Source organism: Canis aureus, chromosome 21 (assembly GCF_053574225.1).
Source record: "Canis aureus isolate CA01 chromosome 21, VMU_Caureus_v.1.0, whole genome shotgun sequence".
Classification (NCBI taxonomy): Eukaryota; Metazoa; Chordata; class Mammalia; order Carnivora; family Canidae; genus Canis; species Canis aureus.
The window spans coordinates 38159609-38180999 of NC_135631.1; the positions used below are offsets into that span (position 1 = coordinate 38159609).

The 21391-nt window shown below is 43.3% G+C and overlaps 1 protein-coding gene across 13 annotated transcripts in view; it reads left to right on the forward strand.

Moving 5' to 3' along the window:
• Window positions 1–21391, forward strand: part of MAGI2 (membrane associated guanylate kinase, WW and PDZ domain containing 2) — a 1325593-nt gene that overhangs the window by 1235344 nt on the left and 68858 nt on the right. For 5 of the 13 annotated variants that reach the window (XM_077863874.1, XM_077863875.1, XM_077863880.1 and 2 more), the window contains one exon: window positions 7444–7582. In XM_077863874.1, coding sequence (XP_077720000.1) covers window positions 7444–7582 — 139 coding nt within the window. Of the gene's footprint in view, window positions 1–7443; window positions 7583–12403; window positions 12565–17036; window positions 17148–21391 lie in introns of those variants that run through there. The other 8 variants (XM_077863879.1, XM_077863877.1, XM_077863878.1 and 5 more) reach the window with 3 other exon arrangements.

The following is a 21391-nucleotide window of genomic DNA, read 5'->3' on the forward strand; positions in this document are numbered from 1 at the left end:
CTGAAAATCCAGAAAGGCCATTGCACACTTGCGTTTGGATGAAGTTTCTTCAGAGCTGTTGGAATGCTTTCCTTGTAAGTGGTCATTTTCTACAGCAGAGTATAAGGAGGATTTCAGACAGTTTTTGACAGATGCATTAACTGAGGCAAGTGAAAGTCACAGAGTTTGGTGCTCTCAAACCTGTGCTTCGGTTTCCAACTGGGCTGGAAGCCTTCCCTCTGGAAACCCCTGCTGACCGGCTGTGCTTCCGTGCCTAGCTGAGGCGGTCCTGCCCAACAGTTTCTAACAAGAGCCAGGTCCTCTAACAGGCGCTCAGCTATCATCCATTTCAAGCCCCAGCCTAGTGGAAGAACCGGGAAGGTTAGCCAAAACACTCAGGGTAACCCCATAGAAAACATCTTAACCGTAATGGCTATTAAATAGTAGCCAACAAAAGTTATTTGTGAAGACAGCCACTGCATATTAAAGGACACCATCAAGTTGAAAATCAGCCTGTCCCCTTTGCTCCAGGGACCTAGATGTCCTATGGTCAGAGTACCTGGTGATGATGCCCATGGTGGGCAGCAGTGAAGAGCCTGATTCAGATATTTTTTTTCCTGGCACTTTATGATTTCATTCACACTCAGCCTCCATCCTGTTTTCTTTCAATCCTTTAGCATTTGTTTCCCATTGCTTTATCTGTCTCCACCAATTTTTATAGGTCACCATTACTGAGACTTCCTTGGCCTCCTCTAAGTGCTATTGAAATTGCTATGATGTAGCTGGAAGGGCATAAGGCAGCGCGTCAAGAAAGCTTTAAGATCTGCTGAGATGCACTAAAGCTGAACTCACTGTGTCGTGAGAATACAGACAGCTACTCTAACCGAAAAGCAAACCTAAGCCATGCACTCAACTGTGATCCAGCCAGGGCCTACTTGTCAGGAACCGTGTGGATGACAAAAGGATGGTGGGTATGTTCCCTGCCCATGAGGGGTGTTGAGTTGGCGAGAGAAGCCAGCCTGTGTGTGAGAAATTTGATGGGGTTAACCTGTGACCTCAGATCATTAGCCACAATAACGGTCCACAGCTAAGTCTTCCATGAAATAAGGAAGAGCGATATCCATTGTTGGTTGGTATAAAATTCTAAAAGAGCTCCAATCCTCACTCCTAATTATAACCAGGCTTTTAGTCATGTATAATCATGCAAAATAGGTTCTTGTGGCGCAGGAGTAGTGTGAGGGCAGTTAAGTGATTACAATCCGTTAAGCATGTTTGTGAGATGTCGGAGCAAGACTTGAGCAGGAACGACCGTGATTCGGGGCTAAAATAAATCCAGGATTAATGAGTTCTTATAAAGATTTCATTGAACCAAACCAAATAGTTTCTCTACGACTTGGCTACAAAGGTGTGCACAGTATAGAGTTTATTTTTTTTCTTACAACTTGAACTATTAACCACTTAAGAAATACTGAAACGTTTACCTTTTCCTGCCTTGGTTTTTTAATAAGAAGAGGAAAAAGTTTGGCCTGCAGAGCTCCTGGCAAGTTCAAGGATTTGGTAATAGGTTTGTTAAAGAAAAAACTCCGCCACGAGTTTGAGCGGAAATGTGGGAGTAGAAATGCAGAACTTATTAAGCTGTGCCGAGAGAGGGCGGTCTTGTCTTTTTCCTTTTTTCTTTTCTTTTCTCTCTCTCTCTTTCTCTCTCTCTCTCTCTCTCTCTCTCTCTCTCTCTCTCTTTTCAGTTGAAGTATAGTTGACACCCAACATTACATTAGCTTCAGGAGTACAATACAGTGTTCAACAAGTCGATGCGTTATGCTGTGCTCACCACAAGCGTAGCTCCCTCTGTCACCACACACACTATTACAGTACCATTGACTCTCTTCCCTACGCTGCACCTTTCATCCCTGGGACTTACTCATTCCGTAATGGGAAGCCTGTACCTCCCACCCCCTTCACCCATTTTGCCCATCACCCCCCTGCCATTCCCTCAGCCAACCATCAGTTTGTGAGAGGAAGGTCTTATCTCATCCCTTGCCCCTAAGACATTGTTACAGCATTTTTAGTTGCCCAAAGGGAAACACAGATATAAGTACTTTTCCCATAGGAAAAAAAAAATAATACCTAGAAGTTTATCTTAAGTCTTTTGGTTAGTTTCCTAAACTTGACATCTCCTTGACACACACAAATTAATGCATACACAATGGTGAACTGCGGGTCTCCCTCTCTCTCTCCCCACCTCCCTTTTTCTCTCTCCTCATACCCTTCCTCCTCCCATCTCTGTCTCTCTCAATTCTAACAGGAACTTGATATTTTAAAACTTCTCTAAGAACAAGTGAAGCAGTTGTTGGGTTTTTTTTTTTCTTCCCCTTAGGTAGGCTTCACACCCAGCATGAAGCCCAATGCAGGGCTTGAACTCAGGACCCTGAGATCAAGACTTGAGCTGATATCAAGAGTTGGACACTTAACCGACTGAGCCGTGCAGGTGCCCGGATAAGTAGAGACTTCTAAAGTTCCATTTTAGTAACATGGCTTAGTTGAAGATAGCCCTATAACAGAAAGCATAGAAAGAAAAGACTGCATCAGAATCACAACTGGTCTTTTTTCTCCATCCCTGAAAGGACCACAAATTTACCATTGGTTTTATCAAACTTATTCCCCTAATTGATTCACTTGTGAGGGAAGAGAGTGGTGCTCTTCTATGGCCACATCCTGACAGCTGCAATGAACTCAGATGAGGTAGGAAGGTAACCAGAGAACTTCTTCTGCCCCTGACAAACTCTTCTCATTATACATCCAGATAGAAAGGATGGAAGCAAAAGGAATCACATCCAAAATTTGTTTAGGGAGTCCCAGTTAAGATGATTGTGCATACTACTAATAGTGGGGTGAAAATAAAAATTAAACCTTTTGTACAATTTCTGTCATTTCACAAAGAGGAACAGGGGTCTTGAGTTGTGCCTGCACTGAGTTTGTTACTAGTGACGGTAGGTCTGAATGAGCTGGCCCACTTTTGTCATCTGCCCAGAACACTTTGTAAGATTCAGAGTCTCTGACAGTGACAACAGTTCCATCTTATTACCCGACAAGCATCCTCCCACACATGCCAGATTTTTTTCTGAATTTGGTAAGATCTCGAACTATTCCCAATCTTCCATTGCTTACAATGAGGTAAGAAATCGACAGACCACATCCTCCAGTATCCTGTCATGGGGAGAGGACTTGGGAGAGACTGGAAGTCTTAGATGAAGGCTTACGATCATCGCTCCAACCAGCATCAAAGGTGGTCTCTTCTCCTTCTGAGGAGACCCTGCAATGAAAGCTAAAAGTATGGACATCTGCCATGAAAAGAGGTCAGGCCATGCTCTTTGGTGCTCAATAAAAATAATAGCTCTCACTCTTCCCAGAGCCCTGTCCCTGAAACTCTTGTATAGGAGATATCAGAGCAGCCCCCATGTGGCCCTGGAACCCCTCTGCTTCTCAGCCGCCCCTGCAGTCTTCCACCCTACCACTTCTCTCTCCCATGCTAATGTTTCTTCCCTTGGTTCTAATGAGCTCTTAGTAGGGCAAAGGGAACATAAGAAATGCACAAGAGAATAAAAACATCAAATTTTCTAAGTTTTGCTATACTCAAGTATGTGGCCAGAATGCAGATGACATGTGACTATTTCTGTGACACCATGAGATTCCTTTGCCTTCCACATGACTCTTGCTGCAGTATCTGTCTCAAGACAGAGGTGTCCTCAGGCAATGGTGGCTGTCAAGGGTTGATTTGGGGGTCAAGACTGCTTATAACCGCTTCTCCCGTGATTCTCAAGATAAGCCATGTATGAACGCTTTCATTCATTCACAAATATGTACCACGCATCCCATACAAGATATATCGTTAAAAAGAACCCCTAGTCCCATGGGGCACCTGGGTGGCTCAGTTGATTAAGTGTCTGGTTCTTGGTTTCAACTCAGGCCAGGATCACAGGGTCATGGGATCAAGCCTCCTGTCAGGCTCCATGCTCCACAGACAGTCTGCTTAGGAATTTTCTCTCTCTCCTCATCTCTCTGCCCCTCCCTGCTCAATCAATCAATCAATCAATCAATAAAATGAAATAAAAAGGACCCATTCCCTGCCCTCATTTGCCCCACCATTCCCTTCCTCACAACCTCCCAGTTTCTCACTTGGACAGAAAACATAACCTCACAACTTCAGTTCCCTTCTTCAGTCTCCCATTTTCTCTCCAACCCACTCTCCATACTAATGCCTCAGGGAAATTTCTAGCCACCTCTTTGCTTCCCTGGTCAGGTTACCAGCTGATTAAAATTTTCAGTGCCTTACTGTTGCCTTTAAAATAAAGCCTGGTGGTCTCTGGGTGGCTCATTCAATTGAGCATCTGACTCGTGATTTCAGCTTGGGTCTTGATCTCAGGGTTGTGAGACCAAGCCCCATGTCAGGCTCCAAGCTCAGCATGGATTCTGTTTGATAGTCTCTCCCTCTCTCTCCATTCTTCCCCAATCATACTCCTCTCCCTCTCTTTTTCTCTGTCTCTCTCTCTCTCTCAAATAAATAAATAAAATATTCTTTAAAAAAAAATGAAGCCTGAACTCCTGAGTAGCAGAATAAACTGAAAGTCCCCCAAATATACCATGGTCTCAAGTCTTGGGGTCTTTGCACATGCTGCTTTTTCTACCTAGAACGCTTTTCTTCCTTCTTCACCCAAGGAATTCTTACTGATACTTCAAAAATCAGTTGAGATGTTGCCATCTCCACAAAGCTCCCCCTGACCACCAGCATGCCCATTCTGAGTTAGATGACCCTCCTTTATTAGCACTTTGTTAATGTCTCTGTCATACCAAATATATATTGAATAATAATCATTTACCCACTTTCTCTCCAGTTAAACCGAGAATATTTTGTAGATAGAAGCTATACCACTTATCTCTATCTTTATCTTTTCTCTCTAGTAGACTGTCTAGCACATGACAGGTGCCCAGAAATCATTTGATGAATGAAGAAGCTCCAAATCTAGGAGAGAAGACAGAAAAGCATAAGCATAGCAAGGTGTGATAAATACCAGAGTGGGGTGCAGTGACAAATGAATACAGAGATTGGAAGCATCCTTTTGAGAAGACAGGTCTAGGAAGGAATTCCAGAGAGGAAGATGCTTGGATTGGCACTGAGGAAAATCAGGAGATCACCAGGCATACAGGGAAAGGGAAGGCAAAGAGAACAGTAGCATATGGAAAACCCTGGATGCTTCACTAGGCATGAAGCATTTGGGGAGATTCCTCTTAGAAGAATGACTCTAGTGACAATGAGAAGAAGATATTGATGGGAGGGTGAAAGGAGAATATTGGAAAACCAGATAAAGGCCTCAATTGCAACAGTTAGCAATGAGATACAAATGAGGGCCCAGAGATTGATGTAGAGACATTCAAGAAATGAACCCAGCATGACCCTCACTACTCTGGCTTGAGTGAGTAGTGATATCATTTACCAGATTTAGAAATTAAGAGGAAAAACTGCTTTGGAATCAAAATGGTAAGCCGAGTCTGCTAGTGTTGAGCTGGAGTTGTCCATTGGACATCCAGGTGAAGATGTGCAGTACTCACGTGGATGTGTGAGTATGAAGCTCAGAGAAGCTGAGCTAAGAATGAAGACTCTATTACAACCTCACTGGAACTTTTGTTTTACTTCTACAACTTAATACCGCGCCATGAGGTTTCAGTCATGGGTAAGAACTGGTCCCATCTCTGCCACTGGCTTGGATACAGTGGCCTCCAATAAGCTGCTCGACTTGAGGCTGTGCCTATTTTATGGGAAAGGAGGTAATTAAGGGGACCTGAAGAAAAATGTTGCAACATTGCCCCCTAAAGCAAATTAATTAATCCTGTTGTTCATGATTCTTCTGTGAAATATGGAAGTCATACCAGTGAGGGAAACTTCTTCCACTGCCCAAAAACTATACTTTCAGAGACAACTGTACACAAAGGGGAAGGGGAAGTCTTTACCTTCATTACACTGAAGTCCTTATCCATAGAAAATCCTCTTTAAATAAAGAGAAAAGGGTCGCCTGGATGTCTCAATCAGTTGAGCATCCAGTTTTTAGCTTTGGCTCAGGTCATGATCTCATGGGTCAGGGATCAAGCCCTGAGTCAGGCTCCTCGCTCAGTGCAGAGCCCACTTGGCACTCTTCCACTCCTCTCCCTCTGCCCCTCCCTTGCGTGCTTGCTCTCTCTCTCTCAAATAAATCATAGATAGATGATAGATGATGGATAGATAGATAGATAGATAGATAGATAGATAGATAGATAGATAGATAGATAGATGATAGACAGATGGTAGAGTTGTTACTCCCCTGCTACAACAAACATGTGTTTGTTCTTTCTCTCTTTAGGGGTAGGGAGTGGTCTTATTGTAGTGCCATCTTGTCATTGCGATCGCCACTTTTTGTTCCTGTTCTTGCCCAGCATCTTGATAATGCTCCGCTACAGAGTTTATTTGCAATTCTGTCTGCATTATAGAGTTTAGGCTGAGATCTGCTTTAAGGGACCCAACTAAAATAGCATTTTTGCAAAGCAACTCATTGTGCTTTTCCTGGCTAATTTCTCTTAAGTGACTAGCCCTGAAATGAAACATATTTTAATTCAAAGTTTCCTGACAGTAATGGTACTGTGGGAGTTATATGATGTGTTTGTGGTTGAACCCCTTTTATTCCAGGTATCTATTCACAAAGGCTAAATGGGAATTGCTTATGGAGTCCAGGCATTTCTAACAATTCGAGAGGGATTGGTATTTAACCAAACAGTTATGGCAATCAGCTGTGAGCATGGCAAAGATTTAGCAAGGGCCTTAGTCATGTGTGGAGAATGGAAGATCTCATTTTTAATTCAAAGGACTGTGATAGAAAACTCATCATCAAACTTGAATATCAAGCAGCCATATTTACAAAGAAGGCAATATTACAATAGCACCCAGGGAAATTTAAATGATGCATGATAAAAATTCTCAGAGAAGCCCAAAACCAATCATCCCATCCAGCATGCCAAATTAAATGCTGCACTAAGCCCAATGCTGGCACTGTGCTCAATGAAAGGGCCCTAAAATATTTACTTCTTGCTTCAAAGCAGAGATACCAGGTTTATTCGGAATTGTGGTATCACACATATTTCCTAATTTTAAAAAGAAAAATGCTTCAAGTTTAATGCCTCTGCCACACTGACAAAAAAGAAGTAACATATCACCCTAACTTTATGATCTGACATTTTACTTTCTATAAAGGTAAATCAAGTTTGGTGGTCAGATTCAGGACGCAGATGGGAATTAGCTGCTTCTAAGAAGCAGGAGGCTGTAACCAAATTGTTCAGATGTGCTCTGAAAACTGGTAATCTAAAGGATGCTTTTCTAATCTATTGGAAACGCAGTGTGAGTAGAACCATCTTTGGCTGAGTTAATGTTTTCTTAATTAACAGGTAGGAGATCAAATCATTGAGATCAATGGGGAGAGCACAAGGGACATGACCCACGCCAGAGCAATAGAACTCATCAAGTCAGGAGGAAGAAGGGTCCGTCTCCTGCTGAAGCGCGGGACGGGGCAAGTCCCGGAGTATGGTACGTTTCATGTTTTCATTCACCTTTTTTTTTGTTTGTTTCTTCTGTGTACTGTAAATGCCTCTGCTTATTTGTAAAACTATATCAGTTCTCCAATCCTACCTATATATATTTAGCTATCAATAGATATATATACGCATATGTACATTGAAGCACAAGATTTCTGTATGTGAGCTCTTTCTTTGGCTCCCTTGGTTAAGTGATGTTTAAAATAGCAAATAGAGGACTTTTCAGGGCATCTCTGAGTGTGCAGGGAGATCCAGCCACCACTTATACATTAGAACTTTTGCAATTTGACTAATAGTCCTCTGCTCATTTGAGTCCACAGTAATTTGTCAATTTTTGCCTAAAATCGCTCATGTATCACACTGCCCTGGAAGGTGTGTGACTAGGGCCAGGTGACAAGCAACAGTCTTCAGGTTGGAAGATGAAAATGTAAACTTCAGTTCACGCAGTGGTTGCATTTTCTTGACACTTCGGGATAGTCCAAAACTTCACTCTGACGTTGGGCTTCTCTGTGCTTTTTAGGAAGACAAAGACGTTCATTAGATTTGCCTTCAGAGGTCTTTAACAGTGTTTTTTCTCAGGAACCCATTTAAGGCACCACTGACAGCTTTAATAAGAAACTGCTGGGTGGTCATTACCTGAGAAGCCTCAGCCCCTGAGCTGGGCTGTAATTAATCTCAAGGAGCGTCACCAAGACAGGTATCAGCGAAGAGCCAGACTGGTGATATGTGTCCACATGAGGGCAATGGGACCTAACTGTGGTCCTGAATAATTAGCTCAAATTGCTGATAGAGATAAATGGACTCTTACTTTCATCCCTCCATCCTCTACCCCCCAATCTCCCCCCCCCACACACACACACAAATTCTAAATAGCACTTTCTCTCTCAAATTCTACTTATCTTAATTAAGAGTAGCTTGCCTAAATTGACATTTAGGCAACTTCCTTAAGTTGGCAGGTCAGATTAGTCCTGAGTTCATTTGCAATATCTGAATTCAAATGCCCTTAAGAACTTTGTTTTTAGAATCTTGAAACCCCAAAAAGATTGGCAAGTACTCAATTAAGGAAAGCATTGAAAAGCTTCTGAAGGGCTGGCTCTAAACCCCAGGAAAGATTTCATCCCAGGTTCCCATCCTTAATGCCTGGAACTAATAAAATATTTTTGAATATTAATATTAGCAATAAGCACAGGCCTGATTCTGTTCAATGGCACCAGCACTAAAAAAAAAAAAAAAAAAAAAAAAAAATTGGCACCAGTGCTAATCCCTTTGTAAAGAACTAACTTTTTGTACCCCAGAGAAATAAGTGATTTGGTAAGATCAAGCTGTCCTATGAGTTTGTCACTTATAAAAAATACCTTAGTTTAATGGTATGCTTCATTCTATGACAAGACCTGTTATGTGAGCTAAGGAATTTCCATAGTTAATATTATTCTTATGTCCTAACAAAGTAATCTTTAAAAAGTTAATCTGAACAACACGGCTACCCAGAGCTGTCTTTTCTGTTATAGAATCCCTATTTAGTCTGAATTTTCAGCAGCTTGTCTACAGTGAGCACTTAGAACAGTACTACTGACCAAGCCCCAGCATCACTCAAACTGTCATGCCTACATATGATGCTGCCTCAAAGCATCTTTAAGAAAAAATAAAAACATGTTTTTGAACAAGACAAAAATTCAAGATCATGTCAACATGATCCCATTACTTCTTAACATCACTCCAAAACACCTGGTTAAGGTTGAATTCTAAAATTAACAGAGTTTTGGACACAATTTTGAGGGACCAAGGGTCAATATGGTTAACTCCAGCTGTATTACAGAATTTTTTCTACATCTCTTCTTCTAAAATGTGACATGAAATCATACTTGCCAATGCTTAGAGTTTGTCAGCTACTGTTGGTGTTAGATTGACATAGATTCTGACTATAAATTAACTTTAGAGATTATGTCACAAAATATCCAATTTAATAGAGCAGAGCAATCTCCTTTAGAGAAGTAAGAGAATAATCAAAAACTGAGTAAACATTAACATCTAAGCTGAAAGATGCCTGGTTTTGCATAAGCAACCAAGAAGGTTAGGGATCAGACTTAACCTTTGAGGTCTACTAGAATCTCATAGTAACTAATGTGGTCCTCAAGACTACCCATATTCAGAGATCTACTAGAAAGACTCCTGGGGCTCCCAGCTAAGATTTATTAGAGTGATGTAGTAAGGATACACAGTGCAATTGTAAGGGGAAAAAACAGACAAAGCCTGAAGGAACCAGGTGTGGCCTTCCTTATTCTCTCTCTCTGTCTCATGAGGGGCCATCCAGAGAGCACTCTTCCCCCAGCAACAAAAAAGCAATAATAAATGTGTGATACTGTTGCCCATGGAAGTTCGTTAGAGATTAGCACCCAAGATTTATACTGGGTGCTGCTCATGTAGGCACTCTTTATCTAGCACATACCAAAATTCTAGACTCCTATAAGAAAAGCAGGTGCTCAGCATAAACTGTTGTGGGCACAGTTGTACATGACATACCCTTACCACTCAGGGAAGGGTCTATATTAGTGTAGGAGACAATTTGCCTGTCACAGTGCCAGAGACCAGCCAACGGCCCAACTCGCAAGCAGGTCTTTCTAAGTTAGCAGTCTCAAGGCTGCCGTGCAAACTCTTTCCTGTGCCAGGAGCAAGCTAAAGAAGCAGCCATAGTCATGGGTTTTACAAATCACTCCAGCATGAAAGGAGTATCCACCGCTAAGAAACATCATAATTCCTCCAGCATCAGTTTAATAGACAATACCATGAAGCAGAATTTTTGTCCAAGATAAGAGTGTATTTTAATGAAGTTGGCAAGGAAGGGGGGGTGAGATAACAAAACCAAATAACAGAAGCAAGAACAGCGAAAGAAAATGCTTGAGGCGACCAGTAGATATAACCAAGAATATAATCCACTTTGTCCAAATGTACCCTCCTCACAGGAACACTGAATTTTCCGTCAACTCTGAGTTTAATCCTGTGTTCTTTTTCCTTTGTTTGCCTTTTAATATCCTACATATCGCAAAAATCCATCCTTAAAAGATGATTAAGGGGGGTTATCAGAATCTATGGGAGACGTAACCTGCTAGGGAGCTGTGTAGATCCAACCTAGCCTGGGAGAGTGAGCTTTGAAGAGTAGGAGATTGCCAGCCACCAGCCTGTAGCAGGGTTGTAAGTGATACCCACCAGCCCTCCCTCTGCCACCTGCAGAATTCAGAATTCACAAGAGCTCTGAAGCAAGACCCTTATCTGGACATTTGGCCACGTCGACGAAAAGCTGATCTCAGTCAAGAGAAATACAAAACTCTTGCTCTGAGTTCCTAAGGTGATCTGTGACAGAGAGATAAGCACAGGTACAATTGAGAGGAAAAAAATACCCAGGGTAATCCGTCAGATTGTTGACTAAACAAAATCAGTGTGAATCCAAGTGAGCTGAGGAAAGGAATAAATATGCTGCAAATATGCCATCCATAATTACCGCAAGACTAATCGGCAGACGACACCCCAGCCAAGTCAGAGGCGTCAATCAGCAAATGCAGCCACGTAAGTAGGGGCGGCACACAGGCTGCCTAGCAGCTGCAGGGGGAGTCAGCAAGTGATAAGGGCTTTGAAGAAGTTGCTTTTATAGCTAAGTCCTTGAAGGAGATGGATACTTCAACTCTACTCCAGTCCTCAGGATAAGAATTTGTTGATTATAAACTCCGCGGGAAGCGAGCACTCCCCCTCCCCTGACTTGCATCTCAACAACTGGCAGGAATAAGGAAATTTCACTCCACCATACTGAGAAAAGCATCCAAAGATGATGCATCAAAAATAGCGCCCTCCTTAACACTGGCTGTTGACGTTTGAATTAGATCTTAAGAAGTTAAGAAAGAAGAAAGCATGCGCGTGGTTCTAGAGCTGCCCAGGAATATATTACACAAATTAGCTCCCTGCCCTCAAATGCTGGTGTCCTTCATTAGCATTCAAGGAATGCACGGGAACCACAGAGCCAGGGCCAGGGTGAACAGAGGTGCCACTGGATGAAACCAAAATCAAATGGTTCAGACCAACTTGGGCCTTTCCCCCTGGTAATATTTGCTGTTCAAATATGATCAAAATAAAGCAAAACAGAAATATGTCTTCTAGTCTTAGTGGCCCAGCCTGCTTCTTCCCTCCTAAGGCAACAGAACAGGTCTTTAGTGGTGAAGGGAGTCCAGTTGCAAATGGAGACTCAGTAGTCTCAGGAGGCCATGCAGGGTTACAAGGATGAAGTGGAGTTCTCCTAGGATATGCGGCCCCGCAACAACGAACACCAGATGCCCACAAAAAGGAAAGAAAGAGTTAATCTGTGAGTCCGATTTCTGCCTACCTTTCCATTTTCAAAGTTAGCTGTGTCTTTTTTTTTTTTAAGATTTTATTTATTCATTCATGAGAGAGACAGAGAGAGGCAGGCTTCTCACAGGGAGCCCAATGTGGGACTTGATCCCCAAACTCGGATCAACCGCTGAGCCACCCAGGCGTCCCTAGCTGTGTCTTTAATGGGTTTTGACTTGACTACGGGTCTTTGGTAAATAGAATTGTTTTCATTTTATAAATATAATAAAACTGCATTAAGTAAGTAGAGAAAAGATATGAGTCAGGCCGTGTAGCTAAGGAAACGAATGGGCCAAATAGTTGTTTAGTTAAAGACTGTCTTTAATCAGGAATACCCATGACGTAAAGGATCATATCAGAGCACCAGATTGAGCAGCACTGGTCTCTACTTATAGGGCAATAGGCAATAGGCGACGTTTATTTTTTTATTCTTCTTCAGGAACATACATTGACCATTTGCAACGCCGCATATGGAGCTGAAGAGTATGATGTTAATTGAGATAAGTCAGTCCAAGAAAGACAAATACCATATGATTTCACTCATATGTGGAATTTAAGACACAAACAGGCAAAAGCGACAGACAAACCAAGAAATAGAGTCTTAAAAAAAAAAAAAAAGAAAAAAAAAAGAAATAGAGTCTTGACTACAGAGGAAAAAAGTGATGGTCACCTAGAGGGGAGGTGGTGGGGGGTAGGGGTGCGGGGGAAATAGGTGATGGGGATTATGGAGCGCACTTGTGATGAGCATTGGGTGATTAAAATAAAAGCTTAAAGAAGAATATACATTGGCAAGTAAACATTTCAAGCATACTCTTATAATCTTGTTTATAGTTAGCTCAGGGAGGGCTTTCTTCCCTCTGATCACAAAAGTTAAACTATAGACAGTATACCCCTATTCAACATTCCACGTGAGACAAATCTTGTCATTGCTATCATTAATTAATGTCATTACGATTCCCTTACCCCAGTCAGGGTTTTCTGAGCACCTACCGTTTGTGCAAGGCGCCTTGCAGGCACTGAATGCAAGATCTAGCTCGCCCTGGCCCCGAGGGAGGACACAGGTGACCACTGATGCTGTCAGACTTCCAGGATCTGCTCTCATGAAAAACCTGAAGCTGGTTTTATTACTGATTTGTAGAATTTAATAAGTGCTTCTGGAGTATTAAGGATCCTTGAAAAGCATTTGGCTTCTTTGGTTTGTTCAGCATTTCCTTTGTAGTATTTACACCAATGCTTTGTACACTTTCTGGAGAAAGGACTCGCTGAGTATAGGTAAATTTCGGCTCAGCCCCTGTCTGAGTTCTTCGAAGCTGGTAAACCAAAACTTCATCTGGCAAATTTGCTAATCATCACTGTTCCCCTCCTGTGGCTGTCAGCCCCAGGGAGCCTGGAGCACTGGCACCTCACACCCTGGGGCGTTCATGGGTGCTGCTATGCCCCCACGATAAAAGACAAGGAGAGAGTCTCCAGTGCCTTCGTTTCTTCCTCAGACCGTGTTTTTGGGGAGCTTTAACTGGTTCCATAGCCTTTGCACTAATTCACCTGCATTTTTAATAGGGCAAAAGGCAGCTTGCTTCAATAATAAATTCTGAAATTTAATTTCAGCCTCTGACATTCATGGTTGAGTGTCTCTTCCTTTTCCATGAGAGGTTCCACAAATCACTCCTGTACACCTCCACTGAGTCAGACCCAGGGAAGAGGGCAGGCTGTCAGGCACCCGGCTGCATCATACAGAGGACCCAGTTCTTCCTGCCTAAAACGGCTCAAGACTGCTCTCTGCAGCATGTAGGTGAGCCTCGGAAATGCTCTGGGAAGCTCCCAATAAGTCCCATTTCGTGGAGTCAGAGGTAGAAGCTCCCTTAAAGAATACACAACTCTGTCGTTCCTTTCCCCGTTGCTCAAGACCTCATTTATTATTTTGAGTGTTTTTAGGATAAGGATGAAATTTCGTATCTGCACATTGTTTTATTGGGAACCATGGACTATAACGAATATATTTTTTTTTTCTTTTTGGACTCCCTTACTTGATTTCCAACATGCAGTTTTCTCTTTAGGGATATATTAAATGACACCCTTCCCCACATCCTCACTCGTCGTACATTTAAGACTCTTATAAAACATAGTAGACCACATAATAACCGAGGAATCTTCCAAGAACAACCAAGGTAGCCTTTGAGGTGTGACCTCCCTCGATTCCCAAATACTTAAGTTGTTGGCCATGTGCATCTTGGAAAACCTAAATATCCCAGTGTCTCCAGCAACCCATCCTGGAGAGTCCCAGTATAAGCTTTGATAGAACATTCCCTTCCTTCCCCCAGTGTGAACCTGGGCTCTCCCACGGTGGGGAGTTTCCACAGATGTTTAGGGAGAAAGCAGCTTTCTCAGAGGAAACCCCGGAGAACACTGTAGCAGTGAAATGGACTTCAAGGAAGTCACATATTGAAGAGAATGCCTTTCACAGGGGTGGGGGGGTGGGAGGGGGAAGAGGGAAATCAAGGATCAGAGTTAGAGCCAGAAAAGCCGGCAGCATGGCTTAAAAGTTGCGTGTGTAAGCGCACACCCACACACGATTGGGTGGATTTGGCCCAGGACTCTATTTTTAGGGTGCCATCTCAAGAAATGCCATGCCCCCAGATTGTGGGGCGCCCCTCCCCTCGCTTTGCCGGACAGGCCGGCCCACCAGAGTTTGCACTCCTCGTTGGCCCCCACCCCTGGCCTGCCCCACCCCCTGCACCCCCGTCTCTGCCCCTGCACCCCCTCCTCTGCTCTCCATTCTGAGACTCGCAAGCCTCACCACTTAAAGAAGAGAGACTAGCTCTTCCTCCCATTGTCCTCCCACTTTCCATCTCCGGCCTTTTCTGACCATCTGAGCTAAGCCCCCACCCTCCTCACTGAGACAGTCTGACCCTGTGGTTCAAGTGTTGATTCAGGGTAAGCTTCAGACCCATCAGCTGCACCCGTTGGGAAGCTGGGCCAAAAGCCAAAGCTACTTCCCCGTCGCTGTCTGATTTTCTCTTGTCTCCCCTAGAGCTGACACAGAAAAGGTTCTGATCCCTGTAAAGGAGGTCAGCAAAACTCAAAGCGGAATCCAGTTCCTTAAGACAAATTCTTGGGTAGGTCCAGCCAACTGCCATCACTAGCAACCGTAGAGTCTCCTAGTAAATCACAAGCTTTCTTCTTTTAAAAGATCCCTTTGTGGAACATCCTAGTGGAAGCGATAGTTCCTGGAGGCAGATTTTTTTTTGTTATAAGAGAAATGTGCCTACAGCCTCGCTCAATGATAGGACTGCTGCACGTCCTGTTCTGATAAAGGCTTCTAATATTTCCTTTTAACCGAATTCCCTCAATCGGGAAAGATGAAATTATGTAACACCTTACTCCACACTCGAATTCTGTGCTCTAGTTATAGCAAAATCTCTAAACTTTGAGAATCACACGCATCTCTCACTGTGCTATTTGGGTTCATTATTTTGTTTGGTTGGTTGGTTTGGGGTTTTTTAATAGAATGACAAACGCACACTTTGTTCTGACTAGAGAGCTGTTAACTCCACTGTGGCTCAGACATCTGCTTACAGAATAACTTGCTTTCACGCTTCTGTACAAAGGTCTGGTTTGCTCAGCACGCGCTAGCACGCAGGGGCTCTGGCCTCAGCGGGCCCTGGGTGTTAGGGCTGAACATGTACGCACGTACACATGTTGGTGCACCGAATATGCCAGTGTGCAACTCTCCGTTTTTCCTCTTTCACTGCAGTTTCTACGCCAGCCTCCCCAGCAATTTATTTCCACCACATTCTGGGCCCTTTTATTTGAACTCTTGTCCGTGAGGTTTCCTTGCACATGTATCTTTCAAGCCCAGTAAAGGTCACGTTTAAAACCAGATGCGAGCCTTCTCTGTGTGACACTAAAACAGCATGATTCTTTTCGCACAAAATTACTTGCATCTTGGCAGGGCTAAGTGGTAAACTCAATTAATAAGTCCTGAAATGTAATTTCCATTTCTAGCCGTCATATAGTTAAGCTTCAGTTTTCCGACCAGGGAGAGGTCCTGCTTTCCATTTAACCTCCAGGTGTCGGTGCTCAGGGTCCCATTCCCTTCCCCTGAGACACACACTGTGCCATGAAACACACTGCGGGGGACACAGTCGGAAATCCGGGCGGGGTGCTGTTCCCTTCTGGGTGCTGAAGCCGGGCACCACACCGCGTGGGGGGCGCATTGGGCATTTATGTGGGGAACCTCAGCAGTCTACACCCGCAAGGAGCGCATCAGGCTCCAAGATGGCTGAGCCGCACGGGTCCGGTTGTTCTGATCACATCAGTTGTTCCAGGTGTGCGGAGCCCAGGGAAGGGAGTGGGGTCGGCAGTGGGTGGTGCTGCATCCCCTGGGGCCTGGCTCTCGGAGATGATTGATTCAGGCCTCGCAGCCTTCCTAGGACCCATCATGTGCAGAGAAAGAACTTAGTCCAAGAGCTGAGACAGACACAAGACAGGAAGGCAGCACCACATTTCTTCTTCCTGCTTTATTTTTTTTTTCCAGAAAACAGTTACACTCAGCAAATCAACAGTGCACTTTGACTACCAATAAGCAAATTGTCAGAGGTGAGGGAACCCAGAAGAATGTACGAGATTTTAAGCGAAAACAGAGACGTAGGACATGGACACACTGTGTCTTTTTTGTAATTTTTCAAAATAAGGAAATGATTACTGTGAATGATTCTCAAATGACCACCGGTATCACTAAAACATCCCCCATGGTTAGGGGAAAATTCTACAAAAACTCTGATACGACCATTTCAAAAAATTTTTTTAACATCGGTGCCTCCCTTAAAAGCACCTCAGGATGCCCTCAATATTTTGAGAAAATTAAAAATGGACTTTTGGAATACACATGGAGCTCAGTCTTTCACTAATTTCACTTGCTGCATGCTCGACAGGGGTAGCTCTACTTAAAGTCTTTATTCTTACTGCCTAGATAATTTGTATTCAGCTACTCTAAACATACTAAGCAATCTTGACTCTAACCGTAATAATATATCTTTGTCACTGGTGCTGTTAATTCTAATGATTGGTCCTAGGCTGTTCCTCCCCTTCCTTTAGGAATGGTACCTTCCAGTCTCTCCATGTGCATGAAAAGTGACAAGCATGGGTCCCCATATTTCTACTTATTGGGCCACCCTAAAGACACGGTTTGTAAAATCTGCATGAATATTATCTTTCTCTAATGAGCTTTGGTTTTGCATTGTTTGTAACTGATGTATAATGCTTTCTCTTTGATAGTAGCTTGTCTAATTACTGCTAGGGCTCTGGAAAATATCTAGCTGAGACCTTACAAGTGATAAAGATAGGATTTGTGGGTTCATGAAAACTTGGGATGCATCCACTTCTGGGAGTCCAGCCCAAAACAGCCCCAGCAAGAAGGAGCTATAGGGAGGGTCCAGCAGAGGCAGCACCAGCCAGCCACGTTCTGCTCCACACACTTCCAAGAATCTTCCCTGGGCTCCGGTACAAGTAGTTAAATTGATTTCCTCTCAGCCTGAGTTAGGATAGCTCCAACCCAAGGCACCCCTTGGGCACTTGACAGACAACCACGGTCGCCCAACATTCTAGCCTTAGGATCCCTAAAGTCCTCCTGGCATCATGATATTTCCCCTGCCTGCCCTGTGTCAGCTTTCCACTAAGTACTGGAGCTTCTCACCTTCCTTCCTCCATTCTCAGTGATGCACCAAGTTTAAGGAGGGGGAAAAAACACCAACTGTGACTTTTTCAAAAAGAGGCATAACTTCAATCTGAACAATATTTCCTGCCATTTGAAAAAGAATACTCTCAAGCATTGGCTGTATTTTAGCCTAGCACTTGGAAAAAAGTCTTACAGGGAAAAAAATAATAATCCTATACATAAATAAAGCAGAATATAGATGATAGCCTTGCAAATATGGTTCAAGCAACTTTTCACCCCTCAAACACATCCCTAGAGTGGCCCCTGTTCCCACTATCAAATCCACTGCAGGATCCACAATTTAATAGGTAGAACTGGGATTTTAAAATGTCAGTTTGACTTTTCAGCAGAAACTGATAGCCATGCTCAGTCCCCATGGGTAGGCATAGAAGCATGAGTCACATTGATATGTTTCTCAATTCAGGTTTGATGTGACCCCATTCATACTGTCACAGCCATGGCTAAGCATCACTCTACCCATCTCTCTGAATTTTTCCTGAAACATATTTTTCCAACTATTATGAGCCTGCTGATCGCCATCAATTCAACATGAAAGATAATATTATTCACTAAGCGAATTGTTTGATTGGCCTACTGTTAACTCCTTACTAAATACTTTTATACTGATATAAGTATCACACACACACACGCACAAATTGCAATTGTTCCTTGAGGATGTCAAAAAAAAAAAAAAACAAGTCTTAAACGTATCATCTCTCTGAAGTGTTTGTACTCAAGGATGTTATTGATCAGGGGGAAGCCTGAATCAGAGCAAAAAGGAGAAAACTCCAATTTACTGGAAAAGGCATAAAGCCATGGAATAATTATCAGGGAAATCCAGTCCATTGACCATGGCTTACAGAGGTATAGATTTGTGTTCCTGACAAAAGAAAGGTATATGCTTGCCATTGAATTTACTTTAACTCATCTATAATCCATGGAACTGAGTCAACCAGTTCACCAGAGTCACAAGAGGGCCCTTTGTGGTTTCCATCCAGTCCCACCAACATCTATCAGACACCTTCTGCAATGCTGGAGAATAAAGGTTAATAGGAGAGTCTCTGCCCATGTGCATTCATAAGCAAGTAGGAATGACAGGGAGAAAACCAGGCAATGGGGCAAATATGCCAAGTATTGGCAGAGGAGCGATAAGAACCCAAGGGAGATGATATCCTAAATCTGCTCAGCAGAGTTGTAGAAGATTCTATACTAGACAAGAGGTGACATGCTAGCTGGGCCTTGAGGGACAAGTATGATTTCACCAGTGTGGGCAGGAGGTAAGGCCATTCTGGGCAGAGGAAACAGTTGGAGCACAGCCAGGGCGTGTATTCAGAATGGCCATCACATACACTAGGACAGGGAAGGCACCAAAGGAAAGAACATGAAGGTGAACTCAGTAAGAAAGGGCCTTGTACGCCAAGCAAAAGAATTTGGATTTTATAGAACCAAGATGTCACTTAAAAATTGTTTGAGTGAATGGTGAAAATATCCACATTTGGAAATTTTCTTCAATTCTGTTTATGTGGATTTTAGAAGAAACTGGGGGCAGTTAAAATGTTATTAAAAACGTTGAGGCAAATGATGAGAGGACCAGACTTGGGGGAGCGATGGTGGAAATAGCACATTGGGAATAGATTCTGGAGATATTCTAACCATTCCATTGACAGAAGTCACCAAACTGGTGAATAATGAGTATGAAGGAAGGGATCCTGGAGGAGGTTTGTGGCCCAGTGCTTGTTAGAAGATGACACCTACAGGTGAAGGAAGAAGTTTAGAAAAACAAAGATAATGCGGTTAGTTTTGGACTTGTTGAATTCCAAATGCCCAAAGGACTCTTACTAACAGGGCAGTTGGATAAGGCACTCAGGGCAGGAGCCAGAGCATTTGGGGAGTCCCTGCGAGGACAGCGAGGGACAGGCTCTCACAGAGACCCTCTATGGACAGAGAGGAGAGTCCTTGAGACATGGTCACATCCATGTGGCAAGTAAGAGAAGTCGGTGAAGGAGATAAGAAAGGACAATCTGAGAAGTAGGAAAATAACCGAAGAGAAGAATGATGGGAGCCGGAGAGAGGGTTTTGGGGAGACAACAGGGAGAATGACCCATTTTCTTGATGAAAAAGTGGTTGCTCTGCCCCAGGATGAACTGGGGGCAGGGTGAGGAAAGGGGTGGGAAGAAGTGAGATAGCAAAAACTACAGCTCCTACTTAGATTCAGTCCCGGGGTTCAGCCTGGTTTTTCTGGTTTGTTTTTTCAGAGGGCAGGGAAAGGCAGGGTACAAGGATGAATGACACCGGTTCTCCCCTAAGGGAACTCTGTGTGTAGAGAATGTTTAAGGAAAACGTGGTGTTTTTGGTTCACACACACAAAAAAATGCTCTTTAATATCACTCATTAACGTCATTCTCAAATGCATTGTGTTATATCCCTGGATTGATGCACAAAGTATTTTGAAAACAAGCATGCTCTGCTTAATTTCCCTTGCTGAGAACACATTTACCCTTTGAAATCTGGATTCCATCATCAAGACTCCACTCAAAGTAGCCCCTCTGTCACCATGGTAACAGAGTCCAATGACCGATTCAATCCTTCATCCTCTATCATAGTTAACACTAGTGATCAGTATGTTGCCTGGATCTTTCTCTTACTGCTCTGATTGCCCTTCCAGAGTGTCCTTTGGCTCTCTTTCCATCCAGTAACACTGCTCCCCAACTTTTCACTCAGGATCTCACTCACCCCCATGATTCCACCTGTCACTACTGTGCAGATGACTCACTTCCCTTTTGCTATGTCTGGCTTCATTCCACAACTCCACCCTGAAACTTACCACTGCCTGCTAGACATTTCTAGCCAGATGCTTTGCATCTGTATATTCAAAATTATGCTTATGAACTTCCCTCCTGATAATACTCCTCCTTTTGAATCACTTATTAAGGGACTATCAATCCTCCTCATCACCCAGTTCAAACCCAACCCCCTTCCCTAGATAGATAGATGATAGATTAGATAGATAGATGATAGATAGATAGATAGATAGATAGATAGATAGATAGATAGATAGATAGATAGATGATAGATCTCTAGTTCCCAAGTGGGAGTGATTTTATGTCCCTCATTTCTCACAATGGCTCTCTCTTCCATTCCTATTGTCATTCTACTCCAGTTCAGGTCCACTCCCCAAGATTAAATAACCTTCTATCTGTTTTCTGTACTGCTATGGCCAATCTTCCCAGGTCATTGATACCAGAGCAATTGATGTCCCTAAGGACTGTCCCACTCACTTTTTATACACACACACACACACACACACAACCTTAAAGTAGTCCCCAGAGCCATCCCTGTTTGGCCCCACCCAAATCAGTCTTATCTCTTCTCTCCCACAATCTCCTATTTCATATCTGTGCTCCAGCTACACTGCAACACTGCCATTGCCCTATATTCCCACCTTTGTGGTTGGACACATGCTGATCCCTTGGCTCGAGAAACCCTTTCCCCAAATCATGTCCTCCTTTAAGAACCAGGTCAAAGGCTGCCGCCTCCATGAATCCTTCCCCAAGCCCACTAATCAGAAGTAACCTCCCACTCTTCTGAAATCCCATAGCCCTTTATATCTTTCTGTCCCCTCTTACTCTGTTTTATGACAGAGTTATCAATATCCACATCCTTCCTCCTCTTTATAGAATTCAAATACTGGTCATCAACCAGGTTATTAATATG